Here is a 25,925-nt window from a genome sequence, read left to right on the forward strand (position 1 = left end):
GGGGTCTGGGGAGCCGGGGGACTGGGAGGACCGTGGGGTCTGGGCGGCCAGGGCCTAGGGGGAGCGGAGAACCGGGCGGCCGGTCGGGGGGACTGAGGGGACTGGGGGCCGGGGCCTGGAGGGCCGGGGCCTGGGGGGGGCGGGGAGCCGGGGGCCGGAGCCGGGGCCGGGGCCTGGAGGGCCGGGGCCTGGGGGGGGCGGGGGGCCGGGGGCCGGAGCCGGGGCCTGGAGGGCCGGGGCCTGGGGGGGGGGCGGGGGGCCGGAGCCGGGGCCGGGGCCTGGAGGGCCGGGGCCTGGGGGGGGGCGGGGGGCCGGAGCCGGGGCCGGGGCCTGGAGGGCCGGGGCCTGGGGGGGGCGGGGGGCCGGGGGCCGGAGCCGGGGCCGGGGCCTGGCCCTGCAGCCAGCGCAGGAGGCACCAGCAGCGCTCCCACCAGCGGCCCCAGCCCCGGCGGAGGCCACGCCCCCTCCCGCCCGCCCAATCAGCGTCCGCTCCCGAGCGCCTCCCAACAAACGGCTCGCTGATTGGCTGCTTCTGCCGCGGCCGCGTCGTCCCGGCAACCAGACAATCGGACGCGACGGCGGGGCGGCGGGGCATCCAGGTCCCCGGCTCCCCCGCCTCGCCCCCCGTCCCGGGCTCCGCCGGCGTCTGGCACCATGTCGGTGCGGACACTACCGCTGCTCTTCCTGAACTTGGGCGGGGAGATGCTTTACATCCTGGACCAGCGGCTGCGGGCCCAGAACATCCCGGGAGACAAGGCCCACAAAGGTGAGAGGCGCCGGGCCCCCGCCCCCCGCCCCCCGCCCCTGGCCCCGCGGACCGGCCGGCACCCCTGCGCCGCGCGCCGCAGCCGGGGACCTCTCACAAAGCCGCGGGCCCCTCGGGGCTCCAATGCCCCAAAAGATTGTTTTTTCACAGCAGAAGGATTTAATGCCCGCTCTGGGGTGTGTCATTAGGGGACCTGACCACCACCCCGTCTATTTCCCCATCGCCTCGCATTGGAGGGATGACCCCCGCACCTCGACCACCGATCCCCCCCCCCCCCCGGTGTAGGAGACCGAGCTACCCACCCCCGGGCGGCCCGCGCTGCTAGTGCAAGCAGCCTCCGCCGCCCACACCCCCCAGCAGGTGCCGAGCCCCCCCAACCCGTCCTCCTCCCCTCTCCACCCTCCTCCCGAGCTGGAGACCAGGCTTGCTGATCTCAGAAGCCATTTCTAGAAAGGTGGGGCTCTGAAATAACAGATTAATAAGAAAACATACGAAAGTCACATTATTCCCTTCAGAGTGGTTGGAAGAGAAGGCAGTTCTGGAGATAATTCTCTGAGAGTTTCCAAAACGCAAGATGCATCGCCCCCTCTACCCCGCACCTAACCCTCGGTTCAAATGACCACCCAGAACTCTGCCGCCTTTTCCTCCTCCAAGCCTCCTGGGATGAATGAAGTAGGAAAGAACTACTTACATTTCTTTCTTTCTTTCTTTCTTTCTTTCTTTCTTTCTTTCTTTCTTTCTTTCTTTAAGATTTTATTTATTTATTCATGAGAGACAGAGAGAGAGAGAGGGAGAGGGAGAACTGGGTTCCCTGCAGAGAGCCCCATGCAAGACTCCATCCCAGGACCCCAGGATCAGGACCTGAGCTGCAGGCGGACGCCCAACCGCCGAGCCCCACCCCCAGGCACCCCAGAACTATGTATTCCAAGGTAGAGAAAGAGAACTTGGTACAAAGGAAACTAATACAACCCCACATTAAACTTTTAATCCTCTCCAGCAGTCCGCACGCTCAACTGATGTTAAACGAACGCATTCAGATGTTAAGCATACATATTCAGATAATCACTGCTGCATCTGTGCGATGGAGCCCAAGTCCACGCACAAAGAGATGAACTCCCTGTAGCATGCCCCCACCATCCCCGTTCTGCACAGCGCTGCCCATGAGCTTTCTAAAATGCGAATCTGTCCATACTCCCCACTACTCAAAACCCTTTGTCAGCTCTCACTGCTGTTTGGATGGAGACAAGTCTTTGGCAGGACGTTTAAGGGCCCCTGCTGACCTGATCTCTCCCCACCTCTGCAGTCCCACCTCCCACCACTGCCTGTCTCCTGCTCTGTATCATAATAACACCAAACGGCTTGCAGGTCTACATGTAAAGCATGTTCATTCACGTTTCCGTGCTAATAATCCCCATTCTACCCCAAACGTCCCATTTCGGTGCTAATAGTTCCCGTTCCATCCTGCATTATTCAGCTTGAGAATCAGCTCCTTCAAGGAAGCCTCCCCACACCAGGAAAGGGTCTGAGAATACTCCCATAGCACCCCATGCTTGCCTCTCCCTACCTTTCCCTGGTCTGTGGGTGTCTCCCCCGCCCATGATTCTCTTACTCAGCTTCGTCCTCCTGCACCTAGCACAGTGCCTAGACCAGAATAAATTGATGTTCAGTCAATGTCTGTTCAACTGATGATCCAAACTGGCTGTCTTATATGATGTTGCCGTTTCGTCCTCAAGAGGGTTCTGTTTTCCTTGGTACCTATGTTCTGTGATTTCATTCAGGCTAACGGCCGGCACCAGTGAGCCGGCAGGTAGTCCTTGCACCAGCGGTCTGCATCTTGGAAAGCGGCGTTAAGTTAGCCATTAAGAGCATACTCTGCAGTCGTACCATTGGGTCCCAATTCCAGCTTTGCCATTTTACTAGTTGTGGGACCTTGGAGTGTAAACCCTCTATAAGCCTGCTTCTTTTTCCATAACATGGGCATCATACAGACAGCAAAGTTGTAAGAATTGAATGAGATAATGTATTCACCATGTTTAACACAATGAGGAGGTGTTGGCTTTCAAGAGGGGATCTGAGCAAGACCCTGTGAATATGAAAGGACTGGCTTCCCTTGTCTTCAGGAGCTATAGTCCTTCTGGGTTTGCTAAATGCCGCTTTAGGGAGTTTCGACCATTTTTAGAAAGTCACATTCACACACTCATTCCTCCCTTCCGCAGTGTAAGTGAGTGTGAGACATGATGTGCGATGCTGGGTGGAGCCTGCTGCAGCCCTTCTGTGCATTCACTGGAAGTAGGGCTCTGGATCCATCTCATCTAGTAATGATTCTCAAGGTGGGGGACATACCTTCCTAACAACAACAACAACAAACACATTAAGCACTTAATGTGTACCAAGGACTCCTCTGACGACCTTAATCCCCACAACTATACTATCATGTGGGTCATACTATCCCCAATTTACAGATGGGGATACTGAAGTTAATTTGCCTGGGGTTACATAGCCAGAGAGAGAGGAAGAGTAAAGGATTTGAACCCAGGTCATCAGGCTCCAGAGCTCATCCTCTTAGCAGATATGTCCTTCACCACTGGACCCTACTTCCATATTTGGGGGGACTATCAGAATCTTTGAGGGCGAGGGGGATGGGAGGTCAGAAAGAGAGGGAGAGCTCTGAAAAAACATCGTCCAGTGGACCCACTGATTTCAGGAAAGAAATGACAGAAAGTAAGCGGCTCATGGGGACTTGCAGAAGACAGAAAACAGGGTCGAGGGTGTAGGCTTCAGAAAGCTGAGAAACCCCCATCTATCCCACCCCTGAGAGCTGGCGTAGCTGCAGGAGTCACTGTGACAATTGCTAGTGTGCCCAGAGGCCTGTAAAACACCAAACAGGGTAAGCAAGTCCTAGTCGATGCTGTGAATGGAAATCATATCTCTTCTAGGTGTTTTCATTATCTTACAGGACTAATTGGCCTCCTGGAGGCCAGGCCTGTCCCACAAGGCCAATGAGGATCCTGCTGTTTCCACCACAGTGCAGCCTCTAGTTTAGCATTCAACAGAAAGGAAGTGCTCTCCGCGTGGGGCAACTTTTGAGTGTTGCATAGGAATGTCGTCCCCCCCCCCCCACCTTTTTTTAAGCAATAGCAAGAATAATAAGAGCGGTCTTTGCCTCACTCAGGCCTCACTTGTGGCCTCTCAGAAATCCTCCTAAATAAGACCCTATTACATTCCATTTACATTCCTCATTTTACAGAAGGGGAACCTGAGACACCCAGCCGGTAAGTGATTTATATCCCCCCCACGCAGGACGAGCACATCACAGTGAAGCCCTGAACGCCCCCAAACACGGTGGTGAGGTTCAGTTTTTATTTTTCTAGTTCCAGCTTCACAGGCAGCTCTGGGCAGCCTTGGGCCTTCCTCCCACTCGGAATGTAACTAAAGCGACGCTGGCCCAGGCAAGTCCCCCGGGGCGCCAGCACAGAAGGGCGGGACGTGGTTCCCTGCCCCGGGAGCCCCAGAGCCCCGGGAGGACCGCGCGGCGCTGCGGCGCCCTCTGCCGGAGCTGAGCGTCACTGCCCGCAGGAGCGCGTTGGGGGACCTCGGTCGTTGGCGGGAGCCCCTGCCCCCCCACCCCACGCCGGGAGCCCCTTGTGGCAGCACCCCTCTGAATTCCCACAGACCCGCCTGTGAAATAAACGCCACCCGAATCAGAAGCTGTGGACTTTATGCCAAAGAAGCCAGCACCTGCTCTAAGAAGGCCTGGCCCTTGCTGCAGCTTCCCCAGGGCTCCCTCTCCAAAAGCCCCTGACCTGGCAATGGGAAGCCTTTGCCGCCAGCTAGGGCAGGGCAGGGCTTTCAGACAGGTGTCTCAGGTGTACTGAAGGCGCCCGGATGCCTGACCTGGTTACAACCTCAGAAACCCCCCTCCGAAACAATCCAGGGCAGTTGCTTCCAGGGACCGTTAGCTACAAAATGTTTTTTTTTTTTTAAGATTTTTATTTATCCATGACAGACACACACACACACACACACACACACACACACACACACGGGGGGGGGGGCAGAGACACAAGCAGGTTCTACGCAGGGAGCCCAACGTGGGACTCGATCCTGAGTCTCCAGGATCCTGACCTGGGCCAAAGGTGGTGCTAAACCGCTGAGCCACCTGGGCTGCCCCAAAATGTTTTGTTTTTTTTTTTTAAGATTTTATTTATTTATTCATGGGAGACTCAGAGAGAGAGAGAGAGAGAGAGAGGCAGAGGCACAGGCAGAGGGAGAAGCAGGCTCCATGCAGGGAGCCTGACGTGGGTCTCGACCCCGGGTCTCCAGGTGCTAAACTGCTGAGCCACCCGGGCTGCCCTGCCCCAAAATGTTTTTAAAATGTGGCTGTGTTTAGAACCCTGTTTAGGGATCCCTGGGTGGCGCAGCGGTTTGGCGCCTGCCTTTGGCCCAGGGCGCGATCCTGGAGACCCGGGATCGAATCCCACATCGGGCTCCCAGTGCATGGAGCCTGCTTCTCCCTCTGCCTGTGTCTCTGCCTCTCTCTCTCTCTCTCTCTCTCTCTCTCTGACTATCATAAATAAAATTAAAAAAAAAAAAGAACCCTGTTTATGGGGTTGGGTTGGTGTTCTAGGTTGATATCTCTCCCCCCCCCCCCAAAAAAAAGAAAGAAGGAAAAAAAGAAAGAAAAGAAAAGAAAGGCCATATTTCAACCTTTATGGATGGGGTCCAAAGCTGTGATGTAGAGAAAGCAGAGCCAGCTAAGTGAGGCCAGCTAAGTAACTGCTCAGTGTGTGTCATCCATTTCCTCCCCACAGCAACCCCATGAGAGAGATGCAGTGATGATCCCCATTTTACGGATGAAGAAATTGAGGTCCAACAAGTTGCTGGAAGTTACATAGCTAGGAAAAGGTTAGAGCCAGGTCCCAAACCACAAAGGGTCTTGGTTCTCACAGATTCCTCCAGCCAAGCACATTTTCCTTCATTTGCTCTCCTCTTCGCTGCCTCTGTCCTCAAGGGCTTTCTTTACAGTGATCAGTATATCAGAAAAGTAAGTCAGAAACAAATGAACTTTTTTTTTCCTTTTATTTCAAGTTTCAAGTTCTCTGGGCAATAGGTGCTCAGTCAGCTAAGCGCCTGCCTTCCGCTTGGGGTTTCCATCCTGGAATCCTGGGGATCAAGCCCCCGCATCAGGCTCCTTTGTACCTGCTCTGCTGGGAGTCTGCTTATCCCTCTGCCCTTCCCCCCTGCTCCTGCTCTCTCTCACCTGCTTTCTCACTCTCTCTCCTGTAAATAAATAAATTTTTTTCAAAAAAAATCAGGTTTTATAACTGGAGCAGTTCAATCTGTACTCTAGAAAGGGAAATCCTAACATTAATAAAAATCCAGGTGGTACAAAAAGAAAATCCTCTCCCTGCTCTTGGGAGTCTTCCTCAAGAAAGTCAGTGCTTGTAAAGTCTTTTTTTTTTTTTTAAGATTTATTCATTTATTTTTGAGAGAGAGCAGGAGCAGGAGGGGCAGAGAGAGAAAGCAGGAGAAACTCAGGCAGACTCTACACTGAGCGTGGAGCCCGATGCAGGACTCGACCTCAAGACTCTGAGATCATGACCTGAGCTGAAACCAAGAGTCAGATGCTCAACTGACCCTGCCCCCCGGGGTCTCCTTGTAAAGCCTTATTTTGAATGATGTGTGTTCTCATAGCTTCTCAGGACTTTCGGGATAAACCCCAGGGGAGCTAGTCCTGCATTTCCCTCCCACGAGGCCCCTCTCTGGAAGGTATAGCCTCTCCAGGGCTTTTTTGGAAATTGTTATTTACGCATCATCCTCTTCAAAGCTTCATGTGGAAGGCAGAGGATTTGCATTAGACATTAATGCAAACATGCAAAGTGGAGTACCATAGCCCAGGTCATTGGAATTGGTGTTTTTTAAAGCCTTCTTGAAAAGAATGTTCTTGCTTCATGAACTGGTGTTTTCTTTTTATATGCTTCATGTAGATGAATGGACAGAGGTGGACAGAAAACGAGGTATGCTATCTTTGGGCTGCATGCGTTCAGTCTGCATCCACAGGCTCACTCGGTCCTTCATCATTGGGCTTACTGGGGGACCTCTCTAAGTATTTCCAAGGAAAAACCTAGGCATTGAGTTTCTCTTTAGCCAAGAGACTGGTTATACATTGGAATCTCTTACTTAAATAAATGCAGCATATAGGATGAAAACCAAGCCAACTTTGGCCAAAGGATCATATGGCACCTAAGGTATCTGTCTCTTCATCAGTTCCAAGTTTTGCAGGGACCGCCGGGGTTAGCGGCTACACTTCTGGGTCGGCCGTCCTCTTTGGTAGTCCAAACAATTCTGAGACAGTACCATGCAGCCAAAGAATTGTGCTCCGACACCAGTGCTCCTCCCTGAGCCATTCTCCTTAGCACACAGAGATCTCTATTGAGCAGTGGAGAAAACTAGAAGCCTGTGGCTGCCTGGCTGCCAGACCTGTGGGCCGAAGCATGCATGCACTGTGGCCTTATTGTGCCAAATCTTCAGTTTCCCCTTTACCTACAACTAGCAGCAAACCTGAAAATTTGGCCAGTTCCTCAGAATAAAACCTTAGCCTTTCTTACCCTTCAATGCCACAAGTTCCTTCCATCACTTGACATTTGGGTACCGTTTACACGTCACCAGCCATCGTCCCCAATATTTTCCATGCTCTCGGTATACCAAGTATGCTGGGGAGATGATGTATGTAATATTTAAGAGCATGGGCATTAAAATCCAATACCCCATCCTAATTTCAGTTCCACCACCTGCCGTGTGACCCTGGACTTTAACCTCTCTAAAACCCAGTGTTCCTCCTTGACAGGATAAGGAGAATAAATCAAAGTTGTCGAGGGATTTAAATGAGAGAATGCGTGGAAAGTTCTAAGCCTTGTGCCTGGAACATAGTAAGGATTCAAAAGTAGTAACCATCCAGAAGTAGTAGCTTCTCCCTTTTACCCTTGGTTCCAAGTTGTATGTTCCCAAGAAACAAACGTATAGCAGAGGTAGTTGGTAAAAACTCAGTTGCCTGCATCAAGAGAATCCTTTCATCAGGCCAGGCTCAAAGGAAAACCCAACCGAAGTGCCTGATACACCCTTAACTATATTTTATCACCTCTTGTGAGCAACGTCTGGCCCACCTCCTGACGCAGGGTGGAATTTCAGGCAAGAAGTGTGGATTATGAAGGCTGTTCGCAGACATAATTGAATCATTGGAATTTATTTGAACTTAGACACTACAAAATAATGAGCAGAAACCGACTTGGTAGTCAGGACCAGGACGAGCAACGTGTCATGTTAAGAACTCAGTTACTAACACCTCTGATGCACCCGTGAAAAACTACATCCTTCCCTGCCCTTAGTCTCTGCCCGCAGAAACCTGGCTCCCAGCGCATCGCTGCCTCATGAAATCATGCAAAGCTCCCATGAGTGCCAAAAACTAACCCCAAGGCTGACCAGCAGGTCTGCTTAAAATCATTTCTCGGGTTGAACTGAAATACGAAGTGGGATGCTTTCTGCAGGGCAGGGACAGCCGTCACGTCCTCTTTGTGCCCTGGTGTCTATCTCCCGTCTAGTAGAGACTTAGGCCACCTCAACCAAGTGCTAAGTAAAGCACGATGTGAGACGTACACCTGTCAGCATTTGCCCCCATCTTCCTTCCACAGGCTCACATTCGAGAGATGGGAGCTCTGGGTACCAGGGTCCAATCATAAAACCACCACTTTTCTCTTTGGGGTCACTTGTGTCACTGCTCTGCCCACAGGGACAGGGCGTGCTGTACTCTTAACAACAGCTAAGCTTCCTGGTTGTCAGGGGGCAAGGAGCCGTGGTGATAAAGCCTGTTCACTTCCCAGAGGGAAAGGCTTCGTTTTCCTTTTTAACTTTGCCAGAGTGACTAACAATCACCCTGCAATTTTCTTTCTCTTAGAATTGATGTATTTGGGTCTAAGCTATTTTCCTTCATACTGCTAAGGACTCAAAGACCCTGGAGAAATGGCTCAGCACCCAGGCAAATGGCAGCTTCCTTAAGCATTGACATAATGGGAGCTGATGCGATCCTTCCACTAGAGCCCTTCCTCTTTGGCACTCCTCCTTGCCCTATATAAATCCATGGAGAATTCTTCAAATTCTTTCTCTCAAGGCCTTATGCGTGGCTTTTCGTTTGTACCTACTTCCTTGCAAGTTCTGCATTTGATACAGGCTATCCTAAGACAAAGGGAGAAAACCCACCTGCTTGCTTAGTTCAGAGACAAAAGACTATTCATGAAACAAACCCAGAGAAGCTCATATGTCTCCAAGCTGTCCACACTGGGGAAATGTTAGTGAACATTAATGGCAAGCTGCAATGGGTTCAAATTGTCAGATGTGAGAGGTACCCTGGGTTGGTAATGGGTTTGGTTCTTGCTCACAAAGAGGATGGAGCCTCAGGTAAAGTTGAAAGGGCAAGTGTGAGTTCAACACTTCTATAAGGAGTCAGTCATTTAGTTCTTTTGTGTCTAAATGTGGGGGATCCCCTCCCCTCGCTCCATAGCCCTTCCATGTAAGATTTATTTTTATTTTTATTTTTTTAAGATTTTTATTTATTTATTCATGAAAGACACACACAGAGAGAGAGGCAGAGACACAGGCAGAGGGAGAAGCAGGCTCCATGCAGGGAGCCCGAGGTGGGTCTCTATCCCCGGACTCCAGGATCATGCCCTGGGCCAAAGGCAGACGCTAAACCGCTGAGCCACCCAGGGATCCCTAAGATTTATTTTTTATTTGTTTATAAGATAGACTTTTTTTTTAAGATTTCATTTATTTATGTATTCATGAGAGACACAGAGGCATAGGCAGAGGGGGAGGCAGGCTCCATGCAGGGAGCCCAATGTGGGACTGGATCCCGGGTCTCCAGGATCCTGCCCTGACCCGAAGGCGGACGCTCAACCGCCGAGCCACCCAGGTGTCCCCCATGTAAGATTTAAATACAGCTGAGCTCTCAGCTCGCCCTTCTCTCCGAAAATGCTCTTTGAGATGCCTTTTTTTTTTTTTTTAAGATTTTATTTATTTGTTTGTTTGTTTTAAGTAGGCTCTGCACCCAGCATGGAGCCCAACTTGGGGCTTGAACTCATGAGACCTGAGTTGAGATCAAGAGTCAGATGTTTAACTGACTGAGCCACCCAGGCACCCTAAGATTTTATTTTTTTAAGTAATCTCTACACCCAAAGTAGGGCTCAAACTTACAACCCCAATATCAAGAGCCGCATGCTCTACAAACTGAGCCAGCCAGGCACCCTGATGCTGGCCTGACCCCAGGGTACTTCTACTTCTGTCACTTATTTAAAGCTGGAGAGGGGGCCTGAAACCATGACCTGAATGAGCTACCCTGTCTTCCATCTCTAAACTACACCGTCACAACCAATCACCTGGTGCCAGCAACCTTTGGCAAGAGAAAGGGGCATTTGAATCCTTCAGTGATAGCCACTCATAAACATGAGTCACTCATTAAACAATGATTGATTTTGTATAATTATTGTAAGTCATCAGTTTTCTTTCAAGTTTTAATTAATTATGAATGTATATTCTCCGCGTCCATATACTGTCACCCTTAGGCCAGGATATATCTGGCTTAATTAAGAATAACCTGTGTTTGGGGCGCCTGGGTGGCTCAGCCAGTTAAGCGTCTGCCTTTCGGCTCAGGTCATGATCCCAGGGTCCTGCTCAGCGGGGAGCCTGCTTCTCCTTCTCCCTCTGCTCCTCCCTCAACTCATTCTCTTCCTCCCCTCTCTCAAATGAATAAATAATTTTTTTTTAAAAAAAGCATACTCTGTGTTCATACATACCTCTTCCTATTTCTTGTACCAAAGAGCTTTCCTAGCCTTCAACTAATGTTATTTCAGTAGCACAAAATGTCTGAATGAGTTAGTGAATGGAGAACTAGAATTACAGACACTTTGGTTTGCACACGCCTTAGGATTTTTATTCTCACCAGATGGGAATTTTCCATCCGAACAACAATATGAGACATATCACCACAGAGTAACATCAATATTATAGATCAAGTATAGAAATTAAGGCATTCTAAAATGGTGCTAATCTGAAGTACATGTCTTGTAGAAACATTAGAAATGTTTTCATCTCTAATCAGTGGGTAAACCTGTCTATTTTCATAAAATGTTTTTTTCTTGGGGTGCCTGGGTGGCTCAGTCAATTAAGCGTCTGCCTTTGGCTCAGGTCATGAGTCCTGGGATTGGGCTCCCTGTTCAGTGAAGAGCCTGCTTCTTCTCCCTCTGTCCTTCCCCCTAGCTCATGCTCTCACTCTTTCTCTCTCCCTCTCTCAAATAAATAAAATCTTAAAAAAATTTTTTTTTCTTTAAAAAGAATCAGTCACCATTAATGGTCCCATTTTTATGAAATTGTGTGTAAAAACGTTATAGATTACTTAAAAAGACCACAAAAAGAGCAGTGCTGTTTCTCATTTTTTTATTTTTATTATTATTATTATTTTGCTGTTTCTCATTTTAAAGAGGAGATCTAATCTAGAATGTTCATAGAAATCTTTTTTAAAGACACATTTCCCCTATCATCAAGTGAGATAACGTATGTATAAAAGTGGTTTATAACCTCTGGAGCAAAAAAAATAAATAAATAAATAAATAAATGAATAAATAAATGTAACCTCTGGAGCACAACACATTCATACATTGTCACATTTATGTCTGCTCTGAGACAGCCTCATAAAGCACCCTGGACCCTGCCTTCTCTGGGGACACCTGTGTGGGTTCTCCCGAGGGAGCAGATCTCACCGGCACGTCAGCATCCCCACTGCGCGTGGACCCAGCTCCTCCATTCCATTCATAGCCCGCATCTCCTGATCCAAGCTTCCTTCGGTCCCTTGCTCAGCTCTGTTCTCTCTTGTCCCTACAGTTCTGAATGACATCATCTCCACCATGTTCAATCGAAAGTTTATGGAGGAATTGTTCAAACCCCAAGAGCTCTACTCCAAGAAGGCCCTGCGGACGGTCTACGACCGCCTGGCTCATGCCTCCATTATGAGACTGAACCAGGCCAGCATGGATAAGGTGAGTAGACAGCTGCCTCCTCCCCTCGGTTGCATTTCTTGTCCCTTTGGCACATGAGCACAGACTGGGTCAAATGAGATGAATGCACTGGTGCCTTCCCAGAAAAAGGCACTTGTACGTAGCAGTTCTTGGTGCTGAGTTTCGGAGTTGGAAGGGACCTCAAGTCTACATCCCAGCCCCTCTGATGTTTGTGTCATCCCACCTGCCCATATGGGCAGCTGGCTTTCGTGCCCACATGTAGGAACACACACCTCAAACCAATGCAAGTGCCAAACCCTTAAAAACTTTTAATTCTACTTCATTCTTAAACACAGCTGTGGCGTGAATTTTATTTTTATTTTTTTGAAGATTATTTATTTACTTATTCATGAGACACACACACACACACACACACACACACACACAGAGGGAGGGAGAGGCAGAGACACAGGCAGAGGGAGAAGCAGGCTCCAGGCAGGGAGCCCGACATGGGACTCGATCCTGGGTCTCCAGGATCAAGCCCTGGGCCGAAGGCAGCACTAAACTGCTGAGCCACTCAGGCTGCCCTCCTGTGATGATTTTTTTTTTTTAAGATTTTATTTATTTATTCATGAGAGACACACACACACACACACACGCAGAGAGAGAGAGAAGCAGAGACACAGGCAGAGGGAGAAGCAGGCTCCAGGCAGGGAGCCCGACGTGGGACTCGATCATGGGTCTCCAGGATCAGGCCCTGGGCTGAAGGCGGCACTACACCGCTGAACCACCCGGGCTGCCCGTGTGATGAATTTTAAAAGCAAATTCAAAACTGCTCAGTCTTTACTTAGAACATGAACATACCTATTTCTTTGGGAAACAAATGATTGGACCACTCTGATTTTTAAAATAACGAGTCCAAATAAATAATGGTGGAGAATAGGGACTCCTGGGTAGCTCAGCAGTTGAACATCTGCCTTCGGCTCTAGGCGTGATCCCTGGGGTCCTGGGATCGAGTCCTACATTGGGCTCTCCGCGGGGAGCCTGCTTCTCCCTCTGCCTGTGTCTCTGCCTCTCTCTGTGTGTGTCTCTCATGAATAAATAAATAAAAATCTTTTTAAAAATATAATTATGGGGCAGCCCGGGTGGCTCAGCGGTTTGGCGCCGCCTTCGGCCTGGGGTATGATCCTGGAGACCCAGGATCGAGTCCCACGTCGGGCTCCCTGAATGGAGCCTGCTTCTCCCTCTGCCTGTCTTTCTGACCGTCTCTCTCTCTCAGTATCTCTCATGAATAAATAAATAAAATCTTTTAAAAAAAAATTATTATGGGAAGCCCCGGTGGCTCAGCGGTTTGGCGCCACCTTCAGCCCAGGACGTGATCCTGGAGACCCAGGATCGAGTCCCATGTCAAGCTCCCTGCATGGAGCCTGCTTCTCCCTCTGCCTGTGTCTCTGCCTCTCTCTCTCTCTCCTCTCTGTGTCTCTCATGAATAAATAAATAAAATCTTTTAAAAATAATAATCATTATGGAGAATAGACAAATCTCCTGTTCAGAATATAGTTACTTCCCCCCTCCCTGTGTGGGGCGGCAGTCAGTGACTTCCTTCCAAAGGGACAGTATGGAAGGGGAGAGAATCGCTAACTTAGAGTGGAGAAATGACAAACACTACAGGGTCAACATCAACGGTCATGTCGATCATATGTACCCCGATACAGTGGGATGAGGATAGCACTCTACTTCTGTGGTCTTCCTCCTGGAACCCATAACCCCAGTGAGAAAAACATCAGACAGATAACAGTTGGAAGTCATATTCCAGGTATCTGACCAGTACTCAAAACTCCCAAGGCCACCAAAAAGGAGGACAGGGAAATCGTCATAGCCAAGAGAGGCCTAAGGACACCTGATGACCACGTGTAACGTGGGGTCCTGGGTTAGAAATAGGACATTAGGGGAAAATTAATGAACTCTAAATAAAATATAGACTTCAGTTACTTTTAATAATAATAATAATTTTAAAGGAATTTAAAATAAATATTTTTAAGGTTTTATTTATTTATTCATGAGAGACGCACAGAGAGAGGCAGAGACATAGGCAGAGGGAGATGCAGGGTCCATGCAGGAGCCCGATATGGGACTCATCCCAGGACCCCGGGATCACACCCTGAGCCAAACAGAGGCACTCAAAATCCATACTCCCTTCCAGCTGGTGCCCGACAACCTCAGGGAGATGGGCTGCCTTTAACTCTGCCCTTACCTCCTCTCACTGACTTCTGGAAAGTTACTTTATTTCTCTGAGCCTCCATGTTCTCATCTATAAAATGAGGATAATAACAGTTTTTCATCAGTTCTGGGGGAATTAAGTGAGAAAACATAGTACACCAGGGCCTGATCCATAGTAGATGTTCAGTCAACATTAATCATCTCTGCTCTCTCCTCCCTCTACCTTTAAGAAGGCTTAGGTTTCCAGGGAGAAAGGACACAGAATTTGGAATAAAAAATAAAACAGATTCGGGTCTTAGCTCTACCAGTTATTAGCTGCAGACTCAATTTACTAATTCTGAACTTTCCTGTCTTTATCTTTTACCTGGTTTTATCCTTTACTCCTCTCACGGTGTCCTATCCACATCAAGTGCCTAGCGTGTGATAAAGGTGGCAGAGAGTCCCAGATCTAAATTTTTAGTATTATATGTTCACACACACACACACACACACACACAGACATACCCAGGTCCTGGGTATGCCGCTTTCTAAACGGAATGTTTAGCTGCATGTTGGAGAAGTGGGATCATGTAGAAGGTTCTAGCAAATGCCTTAGGATCTGACCATCCTGAGGTCAGAGCTCACCCTGCCACTTACTACAAGCTATGTGGAATTAGGCAAGTCTCTTCATTCTTAAACAGGCTAGCATCTTCATCATAGAGTCCCCGTCAACATTACATGGGACCAGACCAGGTGATCTACGTGAGTGCTCAGCACTACATCCGTGGCCATAGTCTCCATCCTGCCTCGGATGTGCCCACAGCTTCTGTGCCAGACTGATTCCTCATGTCCCCCCACCCCCAGGCTGGCCTGCCACTGAGAGTGTCAGCCCTCTCCCACGCCCTAGATGGAAAACACTGATCATTTTGGACAGCTCTCATCCTCGACCCCAAACCTAGTCCGGCAGATGCCATATGTAACAGTTGTTCATTCGAAGAATCACATGCTCTTTTCCCTGCCTTTTCCCTGCCCCCGTCTTCATTCCTGGCCTTACTTCTGGATTACTCCAGCAGAGTTTCTCTCATTTTCGTAGTCACTAGATGTCATTACACACCTGTCAAGAGCCAGGTACCAGCTAATCTCCCCACCTCCAGTCTCCCTTCCATCCCAGCTCATCATTGCCAGACTCCCTAATCTGGCTTAACCACCACTTCATCACGGCAGCTCAGAAAACTTTAGTAGCCCCTCCAAACCCCACCACATCTAGTCTAAATTATTTTGCCTGCCTTTCTTTTTTTTTTTCTGAAGATTTTATTTATTTATTCATGAGAGACACAGGGAGAGAGAGAGGCAGAGACACAGGCAGAGGGAGAAGCAGGCTCCATGCAGGGAGCCGGACGTGGGACTCGATCCCGGGGCTCCAGGATCACACCCTGGGCTGAAGGTGGTGCTAAACCATTGAGCCACCTGGGCTGCCCTTGCTTGTCTTTCTAAAACCTTTAATATTCTAACCATGCCATATGTATCCAACCATGTTTCCCACAGACCCCAACACGAGCCACCCTCTCTAATCAGGCTGTTCTCCTCATTGTCCCAGGAAAATAGCCTGCTCACTGCTGCCTGCAGGCCTCTGCATGCTGTTCCCCTCAACTAGAATGCCTTTCCCCTCCTTCAGTCAGTGTGAACCCATGACTGCAGCCTTCTGCTCCCACAAAACCTATCCTGACCACTTCAGTCCTCACCAGTGTCTTATCTCTGATCATTCCTGGACAGTCAGACCACACATGGGGCTTGCTGATAGCTCATTAAGTATGGTTCAGCATTTAAAATTGCTCTTACACAGTTGTAGGACTTCACACTTGCCACTCACATGCATACTCTCTCCTTGACTCCTCTTAGCAGTTAAGCAATGACAGGAAGTTAGGGAGGTTTGTTTGTTTTTTTTTAAGATTATATTTATTTGCTTACTTATTTGAGAGAGAGAGAAAGAGAGAGAGCTCAAACAGGGGGACGGAGAAGAGAGAAGAACCTCTAGCAGATTCCACACTGCTAGGGCACTGAGCCCGACATGGGGCTCAATTCCATGACCCTGAGATCATGACCTGAGCCAAAATCAAGAGTCGGACACTCAACCAACTGAGCCACCAGTCGCCCCAGGGAGAGTTTTTTACAGATGAGAAGACCCAGGCTCAGAGAGGCAAAGGGACATGGCCAGGGCCATCCACAACACGACAGCCGCAGCAGCGGAGGGCTGGTTTTTGAATTTCTGCTCTGTGAGACCAGCACCCAGTCCAGGATCCCACGGTTGCCGACACCGTTCCAAACATGTTCCGTTAGCAACACATGTAAGCTGACCAGAAATCCTGGTTTTCCCAGGAATACCCTGGTTTATTCTTGCTGTCCTGGCTTATTTATTCATATCATCCCCTTTTACACTCTTGGGTTGAGGGATAACTGACATGGTCACGCGAGCTGTAGGAGATGCCCCAAACTGGTCTTCCGGAAACGCTTGGCCGATCGATCCTATGGAAGTGCTGATGTCTGCTTCTGTTTATTTTGTTCAGCTCTATGACCTGATGACTATGGCTTTCAAGTACCAAGTCTTGCTGTGTCCCCGCCCCAAGGATGTGTTACTGGTCACCTTCAATCATTTAGACACCATCAAGGGTTTCATCCAAGACTCCCCAACCATCCTGCATCAGGTGGAGGAGACCTTCCGGCAGCTGACTGAAGTAAGAGGGTCACCAGCCCATGAGCTCCCAGCCCCATTCTTGTTCTCATTCCCCTGCTGACAGCAGCCAGATTCCATGACAGATAGAACAGGACGAGGGATGGCAAAGCCTGCCACTCTCCCCCAAAATTCTAGAAATCTCCAAGTATCCCTTTTGGCCACGTAATGGATCTACCCTCCTACTGTCGACCTTGGCGTCAGGAAAGCATAGACACGGAGCCCACCCATTTCTTCCTGACTTTTCTGAAAGGGACTTGGTGGTGGATATGTCCCCTGCTCCTGTGGGGCACGCTGGGGCTTTGTCCCCTGGGGAGGGAGCCACGCTGGCTGTCCTGCTGCCCTGTCCCCCGAGGGCCCGCCTGGCCCTGCCTGTCGCTGAAGCCTCTCCCTGTCTCAGCAGACATACGGGGGCCTCTCAGCGGGGGAGTTCCAGCTGATCCGCCAGACGCTCCTCAGCTTTTTTCAGGACCTGCACATCCGGGTGAGTGAGTGGGCGGCCCAGGAGCACCCTGCACCGCTGTCCTGGGGCAAGGGGGGGCCAAGCGGCCAGCAGAAGAGGACTGAGGGTGCCCAGGGAGTGACTCCCCCGAGTTTGGCTCCATGACCATAAACTTCCCGATAACAAATCTCAGCAGTTGGTAAATGGACCAAGGAAGACAACAATGCCGCCATTACTTCCCAGTTACGTTGTTTCTCTACTTTTTTTTTAAAGATTTTATTCATTTATTCGTGAGAGACAGAGAGAGAGAGAGAGAGGCAGAGACCAGGCAGAGGGAGAAGCAGGCTCCATGCAGGGACCTCGACGTGGGACTTGATCCCGGGTCTCCAGGATCATGGCCTGGGCTGAAGGCGGCGCTAAACCGCTGAGCCACCCGGGCTGACCCATTTTAAAAGATTTTATTCATTCACGAGAGACACAGAGAGAGGCAGAGACACCAGCAGAGGGAGAAGCAGGGTACATGCGGGGAGCTCGATGTGGGACTCCATCCCGGGACCCCAGGATCACGCCCTGAGCTGAAGGCGGGCGCTAAACCTCTGAGCCACCTAGGAATCCCATGTTTCTTTAAAATATGATTTATTCTCTTCTCTGGAGGAAATGGGGTCCCAAGGATCCCAACCTGATCTCAGTTATAAGGCCTTCTCTCAAACCTAAGCATCCTTGACCTCTCCAGTAGCGGACAATGTCGGGAGGCTGCCCTCCCGCCCCACAAAACCCCTCTCCTGGCCTTTTGTGGCCCCAGACCTTCCTGGCCTTGCCCTACAGCCTCCTGGCTCTGCGCCCCTCACTCCTTCCCCCCTTCACCTCCACCTGGGACTTTGGAGTCTAACCTACGCCCTCCCCTTGCCCCAGCCCTGCCACCGAGACCCACAGCTCCACCTGCTTGCTCAGCTCTCCATGACGAGGTGCCAGGTCTGCAGCGAAAATCATCTCCAAAATTCCAGTCCTGCCCCACTGCCTGCCGACTTCCCGATTGCTTTTGAAGGCGCCACCGCGTCTTCACTCACTCAGTTTGATTCTCCTTCTCTGACTTTCATCTGACGGCCTTACCAAGGCTGCCTTGCCAGGGCCCACGTCCTCCTTTCCCTGCTTGCTGGCCCCAGCCTGGCTCGGGCCCTCCTCTGCTTATCGGCTCTTGCTCCCAACTGACCCTGCCTCCTCCCTTCAGGCCTGCTCGGGACAATTCTCCACCTAACTGCTGAGCTTCTGAATGTGGGGCCCGTCTCTCTTGGACAGCACTTTGTTCCTCTGCATAATTTAACTCCCTGCTATGGGAAGGACGGGTGATAGGGCAAAATGAGCCCAGGCTCTGGAGTCAGACATCCTGGCATTTGAATCCCAGCTCCAGCACAGATCTGTGACCTGGGGCAGATTACTGCTCTTGAACCTTACTTCTTCATCTGAAAATTGGACATGATAATGCCTAATCCCGAGTAATAGCCGATGCAGCATGTGTAATACGTGTGTATTTGCTTGTATGTGTACAGGCGAGAGTGCTTCCTTCCAGCAGTTGGTCCCAGTGATTACCTCCTGGCTGTAGACAACTGCAAGGAGGATGGGAATAGGACAGAGACTTGTGTTCCATTGTATACCCTCTGAACCTTTTAAATCTTGTACTTGTGCAGGTGTAACATATTCACACAATAAAATTCAAAACAGCGACACCTGGGAGGCTCAGTGGTTGAGCATCTGCCTTCGGCTAGGGCATGACCCCGAGGTCCTGGGATCGAGTCCCACTTCGGGCTCCCCGTAGGGAGCCTGCTTCTCCCTCTGCCTTTGTCTCTGCCTCTCTCTCTCTCCGTTTCTCATGAATAAATAAATAAAATCTTAAAAAATAAAGTAAAATAAAATTCAAAAAAAGGAAGCAGTAGGATGCGCTTAGTACTTGATTATTATTTCCCTTTCACGGGCCAGGGAAGACAAATAGATTTCAACTCGGAGGCCAATTTTATTTTTAACCCTCATGAATAATTTGATTTGCTATGGATCGAGTAATAATAACACCAGTATAAATTAGGATCTCTAATAGACATTGATTAAATAAAATATATGAAAGTACAAATGACATCAAGTTTTGTATTGCTTTAAAATATTGAAAACTCGGCATCAGATTCTTATCAAAACGATGACTATCTGGACATTGTTTTATGGGTTGTAGTGATAGGAGCAGCTATATTGATTTCCAGTTCTGACCAGATAAAATTCATTATAATGAAAAGACACTCCCAATAATAAGTTCATAACAAAATCATTAAAATATATTAAACTACAAAATATATTAAGCTTTAATTGCTACACAGGTCAGCAGTGAAACATCAGGATGTTCATGAAGAAAAATAGGAATCACATATCCTGAAGATACTCAGCCACTGTTCCGTCACGCTTGGCTGGGCTTCGAGTCTGGTCTTTAATGGTAATTCCGGTCAACCGCAGTTTGTGATTGCCTATGCGGATTTTCTCTATGTTCAAAAGAGCCTTAACAGTTTTTAGATTAGTTAGTAAAACGAACTAATTCAATCAAGAAAGCATAGGTCTGATCTAACACTCCCTTGCTTATTGTTTAGCCAAAGCAAATACAAAACGCCTCATCTGGATATCCAGAGCTTTCTGTGGTATCAAGAAACAACCTGACATGGTTTTAATGGGCTCAAGGCCCTGACCTGCCCTCAGGCCTGGCCAGAGACTGCCTGAAAACCCATTCCCCTTGGGATCCTGAGTGCTCTTTACAGCCCCTTCAGCCCTCCTGAGCTCTTCCAATTGGTACCCCACCCTCTCCTGTACTCTCTCTCCCACCTTCCCTCGTGGACTGCCCTCGTGTCCTTCCCATTGTTTCCATTGTTGGAAAACATCATTCCATCTTCACCTCTCCATGTTCCCTATACCTCCCCTCCATCATCTGCTCCGCCTGGAAATATTTCAACCCGTAAGACCCGGTCAGTCTAACACGTTTATTGTGTGCCATGAAAACATTCCAGGCACTGTTTTCAGCACTTGAGATGCGTAAGTGAACAAGACCGAGGCCCTGCCTTAAGGAGGTTCTTCTACACTAGGAGGAAGAGACAGGGAGGATAAGTAAGTCATGTTCTTGTTCTGTTAACTCTAGGAAGATGGGAAGATTAGGTAAAGTTATAAAGGGCAACAGGGAGGGGATGTTGCATTAGACCAGCGCTGTCCAATAGCACTTTCTGTCTATGGAAATCTTCTATATCTGTGCTGTCCAATATGATAGCCACCAGCCACGTGTGGCTATGGAGCACTTGAGATATGGCTAGCATGACTGAGAAACTGAATTTGTAATTTAATTTTAATCTCCACCCTTGACTAGTAGCTACTGGATGGAATTAGATGAGAGGGTTAGAGTTGAGTCAGGGGCGGTCTTTTTTTTCTTTCTTTCTTTCTTTCTTTCTTTCTTTCTTTCTTTCTTTCTAAGATTTTATTTATTTATTCATGAAAGACACAGAGAGAGAGGCAGAGACATAGGCAGAGGGAGAAGCAGGCTCCCTGTAGGGAGCCCGATGTGGGACTTGATCCCAGGACTGTGGGATCACAGGCGCTAAACTGCTGAGCCATCCAGGTATCCCATGGGGCAGCCTTTCTGAGGATAGACGTTTTTTTTTTTTTTTATGATAGTCACAGAGAGAGAGAGAGAGAGAGAGAGAGAGAGAGAGGCAGAGACACAGGCAGAGGGAGAAGCAGGCTCCATACACCGGGAGCCCGACGTGGGATTCGATCCCGGGTCTCCAGGATCGCGCCCTGGGCCAAAGGCAGGCGCCAAACCGCTGCGCCACCCAGGGATCCCCCGAGGATAGACCTTTTATTGAGAATGTGACTAATGAAGATCTCGGGGAAGCGCATCTAAACAGAAGGGAGAGCAAGTTCAAAGGCCCTGAGATGGAAAAAGCACGATGTGTTCCTTGGACAGAGCGGAAACCAGTGTGGGTGAAGCCTGCCTAGGCAGGAGTGATGCAGTTGACAAGCAGTGCAGCACGGGCACTAACCAACCAGAACAGATGCCAGTCATAACCAGACTGCTACCTACCCGCTGACTTAGCTCCATACCTAGTGAGCAGTTGGTTCTAAGAGTAAAGAAAACATCTCAGGCATCCTAAGGTGAGCGGTAACATGACCTGATGTGTATCTGGAAGATGAACAGTATGGGGCAAGTGTGGAGGTAGGACAGCAGTCAGGACATGACTGTAGAAATCTAGGTAGAGGGATCCCTGGGTGGCGCAGCGGTTTAGTTCCTGTGTCCAATTAGAACGTAAATCCTGAGAGTATTAGCTGCCGGGTACTGAGCCCTTACTATGTGTCAGACTCTGTGATAACTACTTTTTCATTATCTGATTTAACGCTGGTCCATTGAATAGATGCGATTATTACCCCTAGTTTACCAAAGAGAAAACTAATTGCACAGAATGGTTGTGTAACTAGCCCCTAAACCCAGAGCCAAGAAGTGGCCCAGCTGGAGCATGAGCTGAGACAGTCTCACATCAGCATGCCAAGCTGCCAGCTTATGGATTCTTACTGGTTCGCATTGTCACTTGTTTGCACACAACAGATGCTTCTTTTTTTTTTTTTTTAAGTTTGAGGGTTTTTTTTTTTAAGATTTTATTTATTTATTCATAGAGATGCAGAGAGAGAGAGAAAGAGAGAGAGGGGCAGAGACACAGGCAGAGGGAGAAGCAGGCTCCATGCAGAGAGCCTGACGTGGGACTCGATCCAGGGTCTCCAGATCACGCTCTGGGCTGCAGGCAGCGCTAAACCGCTGCGCCACCGGGGCTGCCCAACAGATGCTTCTTTTGGAGGATATTACGAATATAATCTTGTAGAATTTTCGAGTTTGAAGGGATCTTCAAATTTATCTCATTTTACAGATGAGGAAGCTAAGAGCCAATCAAACTGATTAACTGCTACAACCTGTAGGAGATTTAATCAGACCCTGATCTCCACACAAAGTATACAAACCAGTGGTACCCGTCAAGCTCAGCTGGTAAAGCATGTGACTCTTGATCTCCGGGTTTTGAGCTTGAGGCCCAAGTTGGGTATAGATATAGAGATTGCTTAAAAAAAAAAAAAAGTACGTAAACCAGGGAGTAGAAATAAGCACAATGTGGTGTTTGCAGTCACCTAGAAGACTTTCAAACTCTAGTGCCAACCAGATCCACCTGCTGTGGCCCCTTCCCACCAACCTGTCCAGCACATGGCCTGCAGCTTGGGCTGCAGAGCCAGAAACACAAGGGTTGAACCTTCAGCTCTGCCCCTTACGAACTAGCTGCCCTTAAGAAAGTATCTCAACCTCTGAGCTGCCAATTCTTCATCTGTAAAATGGAGGTTCTGATAGGCCTCACAGCTGTATGGGAAATCAGCAGGGAACCTAGGAATGGGGTGGAATTTGGAGTTAGCCTTGGTTTTGAATCCAGGCCCCGTCTCTTACTGTTCTCTCTGGGCAAGTCACCTCACTGTGGGAGCCTTGGCTTCCTCATCTTTAAAAGAGGAGTAATAATTCACATTGACGTGGATGGAACTGGAGGATGTTATGTTAAGTGCAATAAGTCAATTGGAGAAAGACAATCATCATATGGTTTCACTTGTATGTGGAATATAAGAAATAGTGAAAGGGAAGGAGGGGAAACTGAGTGGGGAAGAATTAGAGAGGGAGACAAACCATGAGAGACTCCTGACCCTGGGAAACACAATAAGGGGTGCGGAAAGGGAGGTGGGCAGGGGGATGGGGTCACTGGGTGATGGGCACTGAGGAGGACACTTGATGGGAAAAGCACTGGGTGTTATTCTCTATGTTGGCAAATTGAACTTAAATGTTAGAAATTGTTTTAATTTAAATAAATAGATGGATAGAGATAGATAGATAGATAGATAGATAGATAGATAGATAGATAGATAGAAGTAAATGGGGGTAATACAGTTCACCTGGAAGACTTGCTTCTTCAAAAGAAGGTATGTTTGTGAAAACATTGTAGCTCTGCTGGGCTAGTTATGCTGAGTCTTTCATTTTTTTTAAAGATTTTATTTATTTATTTATTTATTTATTTATTTATTTATCTATTTATTTATGAGAGACACACAGGCAGAGACACAGGCAGAGGGAGAAGCAGGCTCCATGCAGGGAGCCCGATGTGGGGACTCGATCCCAGGACCCCAGGGTCACACCCTGATCCAAAGGCAGATGCTCAACCATTGAGCCACCCAGGTGTCCCTTTCTCTCTCATTATGATAGACTTACTAGGTAGTATCCCGAAGCCATTACACATTTTCCATCCTCAGAGTGCTTGTGTCTAGGAAAATATACCCCCAAAAAATAACAATAAGTATATATATTTTTTCCAGGTATCCATATTTCTAAAGGACAGAGTTCAGAATTCTAATGGTCGCTTTGTGTTGCCGGTGTCCGGGCCTGTTCCCTGGGGTACTGAAGTTCCTGGACTCATCAGGTGAATTCTCAACTGTAATTGTCAGACCAGCATTCGGGGGTGCCAGGAAACCACCATGTGGGCCACCAGAGAGAATGTGGCACTGCTGGGTGCCCCCCCTTCCTTCAGTAAAGCACAGCAGTTAGAAGGCCAGGTTCTCGTCCCAGCTGTGCCGCTTAGCAGACACTTGAGGCCAACCACCCAGTTCTTCAGGATTCACTTCCTCATCTATTAAATGACTGCTGTGAGGATGAATAAGATACTAATGCTCGGAAGTGCTCATTCAGCGCCTGGCACATAACATGTAGTTAGTAATTATTATTATTATTATTATTATTGCCTCAACCAGCATCTTTACCTTGAAGGAGTGCACGGATTCCTTTTTGTCCCCTAGTACAAAGAATAAAGAAGCCTCCGGGACTCCCCCGAGTTTGGAGAACGTCCCATCATGTTATATTTGTATTCTAGGATGTTCAACAACAAAGGCAAAGAAGTGAAGAGGGTGGAATTCAAGCACGGTGGACACTATGTCACTGCCCCCAAAGAAGGTTCTTTTGAGCTTTGTGGAGACCGAGTCCTGAAACTGGGAACCAATATGTAAGCAAATACTCCCTCTCTGAATGAATTCAAGTCCAAGGGCGGTCACTTCATTTAAAAAAACCAGCTTGACGTCCTCCTCTACGGAAACCTCTACAGACAAGGGGAATCACTTCCCCTCAGGTAGAAGGCATGCAGAGCCCTGACATTTTCTTTTCTTTTTTTTTTTTTAAGATTTTATTTATTTATTCATGAGACACACACAGAGAGAGAGAGAGAGAGAGAGAGAGAGGACAGGCAGAGGGAGAAGCAGGCTCCATGCAGGGAGCCCAACACAGGACTCAATCCCCGGTCCCCAGGATCAGGCCCTGGGCTGAAGGTGGCGCTAAACCGCTGAGCCACCCGGGCTTCTAGTGAGCCCTGACATTTTCAAAGGGCCCCCAAGATTTCCAAACATAAGGCAACTCACCAGGCTGAAAAGATAAATCATTTTAACTAACCATGGAGGAGAACTAGCCGAAAGCTCTGTCGCGGTGGAGACACAGGAAGGCGTGGCCTTCACGCATCGCTCACAGTTTCTTCAGTAACTACTTTGTGAGAAGAGCCTTTGCCACACAGCTTCACAGGTATTTTTCTTTGGGAAAATGTGAAATCTGAATGCTGACACTCAGTTAAATTTTGTACTCCCAGCACATTTCTGGATGCTTTTTAACGTCTCAAAATAAAAGGTGCTGTAGTTGTGAGTTAGAGGAAGTCTGTGTGTAAAAAGGCTAGACAGTGTTTTCTTTTTTTTTTTTAATGTTTCTACTACTGATTTTTTCTTTTTTGGGATTTTATTTTATTTTTAAAGATTTTATTTATTTATTCATGAGAGAGAGAAAGAGAGGCAGAGACACAGGCAGAGGGAGAAACAGGCCCCATGCAGGGAGCCCGACTCCAGACTCGATCCCAGGACCCCAGGATCACGCCCTGGACCGAAGGCAGGCACTAAACCGCTGAGCCACCCAGGGATCCCCTAGATGGTGTTTTCACAATTTTCCATTGATACCAGGTACAGCATTAACCGGCCCGTGGAAACGCATATGTCTGGAGCATCAAAAAACTTGGCTTCACGGACACAGGTGAGCCTCTGCCTCCCTTCTGCATCTTCAGAGCTTATTTCTAGACACAGAAATCTAGATGGAGAGGAGGGTGGAAACTCTAGACTTCAAAGCCAGCCAGCGCTTCCCTCATTGTTTGCAATTTTCTCGGTTCGGCCTTACAAGTACAAAGGTTTTTAATTGTAGTTTCTCATGAAGACTTGCAGCGATCTGACTAATTAGGTAATTTTGGGCTTGGCTCAACCACCATAATTAAGCTGGAACCTCACACCAGGACACGTGAAACAGCGCTGCGCCAGCGCCACTTAGGCCTGCGGTTGCTGAGTCTAGGACTCCTGTGCATTGTGATGCTTACAGCATCCCTTAACACTGCTACCCGAACAACGATGTGCTAGCTAAGGTCACAAGGGGGGTTTAGATTCTCTGAATTCCATCTTTTATTTATTTATTTATTTATTTATTTATTTATTTATTTATTTATTTATTTATGATAGACATAGAGAGAGAAAAAGAGGCAGAGACACAGGCAGAGGCAGAGGGAGAAGCAGGCTCCATGTAGGGAGCCCAACGTGGGACTCGATCCCGGGACTCCAGGATCACGCCCTGGGCCAAAGGCAGGCACT

General features: G+C 48.7%; 1 protein-coding gene across 2 annotated transcripts in view; it reads left to right on the forward strand.

Annotated features, from left to right (window-relative positions):
- The first annotated feature begins 558 nt into the window (after nucleotides 1-558).
- The window catches only part of OSCP1 (organic solute carrier partner 1), a 28,258-nt gene continuing 2,891 nt past the window's right edge, over nucleotides 559-25,925 (forward strand). Inside the window, exons 1-7 of one of the 2 annotated variants that reach the window (XM_055341475.1) lie at nucleotides 559-766; nucleotides 11,696-11,850; nucleotides 16,572-16,739; nucleotides 17,136-17,219; nucleotides 23,583-23,686; nucleotides 24,134-24,262; nucleotides 25,254-25,323. In XM_055341475.1, coding sequence (XP_055197450.1) covers nucleotides 655-766; nucleotides 11,696-11,850; nucleotides 16,572-16,739; nucleotides 17,136-17,219; nucleotides 23,583-23,686; nucleotides 24,134-24,262; nucleotides 25,254-25,323 — 822 coding nt within the window. In that variant the 5' untranslated portion in view covers nucleotides 559-654. The remainder of the gene's footprint in view (nucleotides 767-11,695; nucleotides 11,851-16,571; nucleotides 16,740-17,135; nucleotides 17,220-23,582; nucleotides 23,687-24,133; nucleotides 24,263-25,253; nucleotides 25,324-25,925) is intronic. The other variant, XM_055341476.1, reaches the window with a different exon arrangement.

This window comes from Nyctereutes procyonoides, unplaced genomic scaffold (genome assembly GCF_905146905.1).
Source record: "Nyctereutes procyonoides isolate TBG_1078 unplaced genomic scaffold, NYPRO_anot_genome, whole genome shotgun sequence".
Lineage (NCBI taxonomy): Eukaryota > Metazoa > Chordata > Mammalia > Carnivora > Canidae > Nyctereutes > Nyctereutes procyonoides.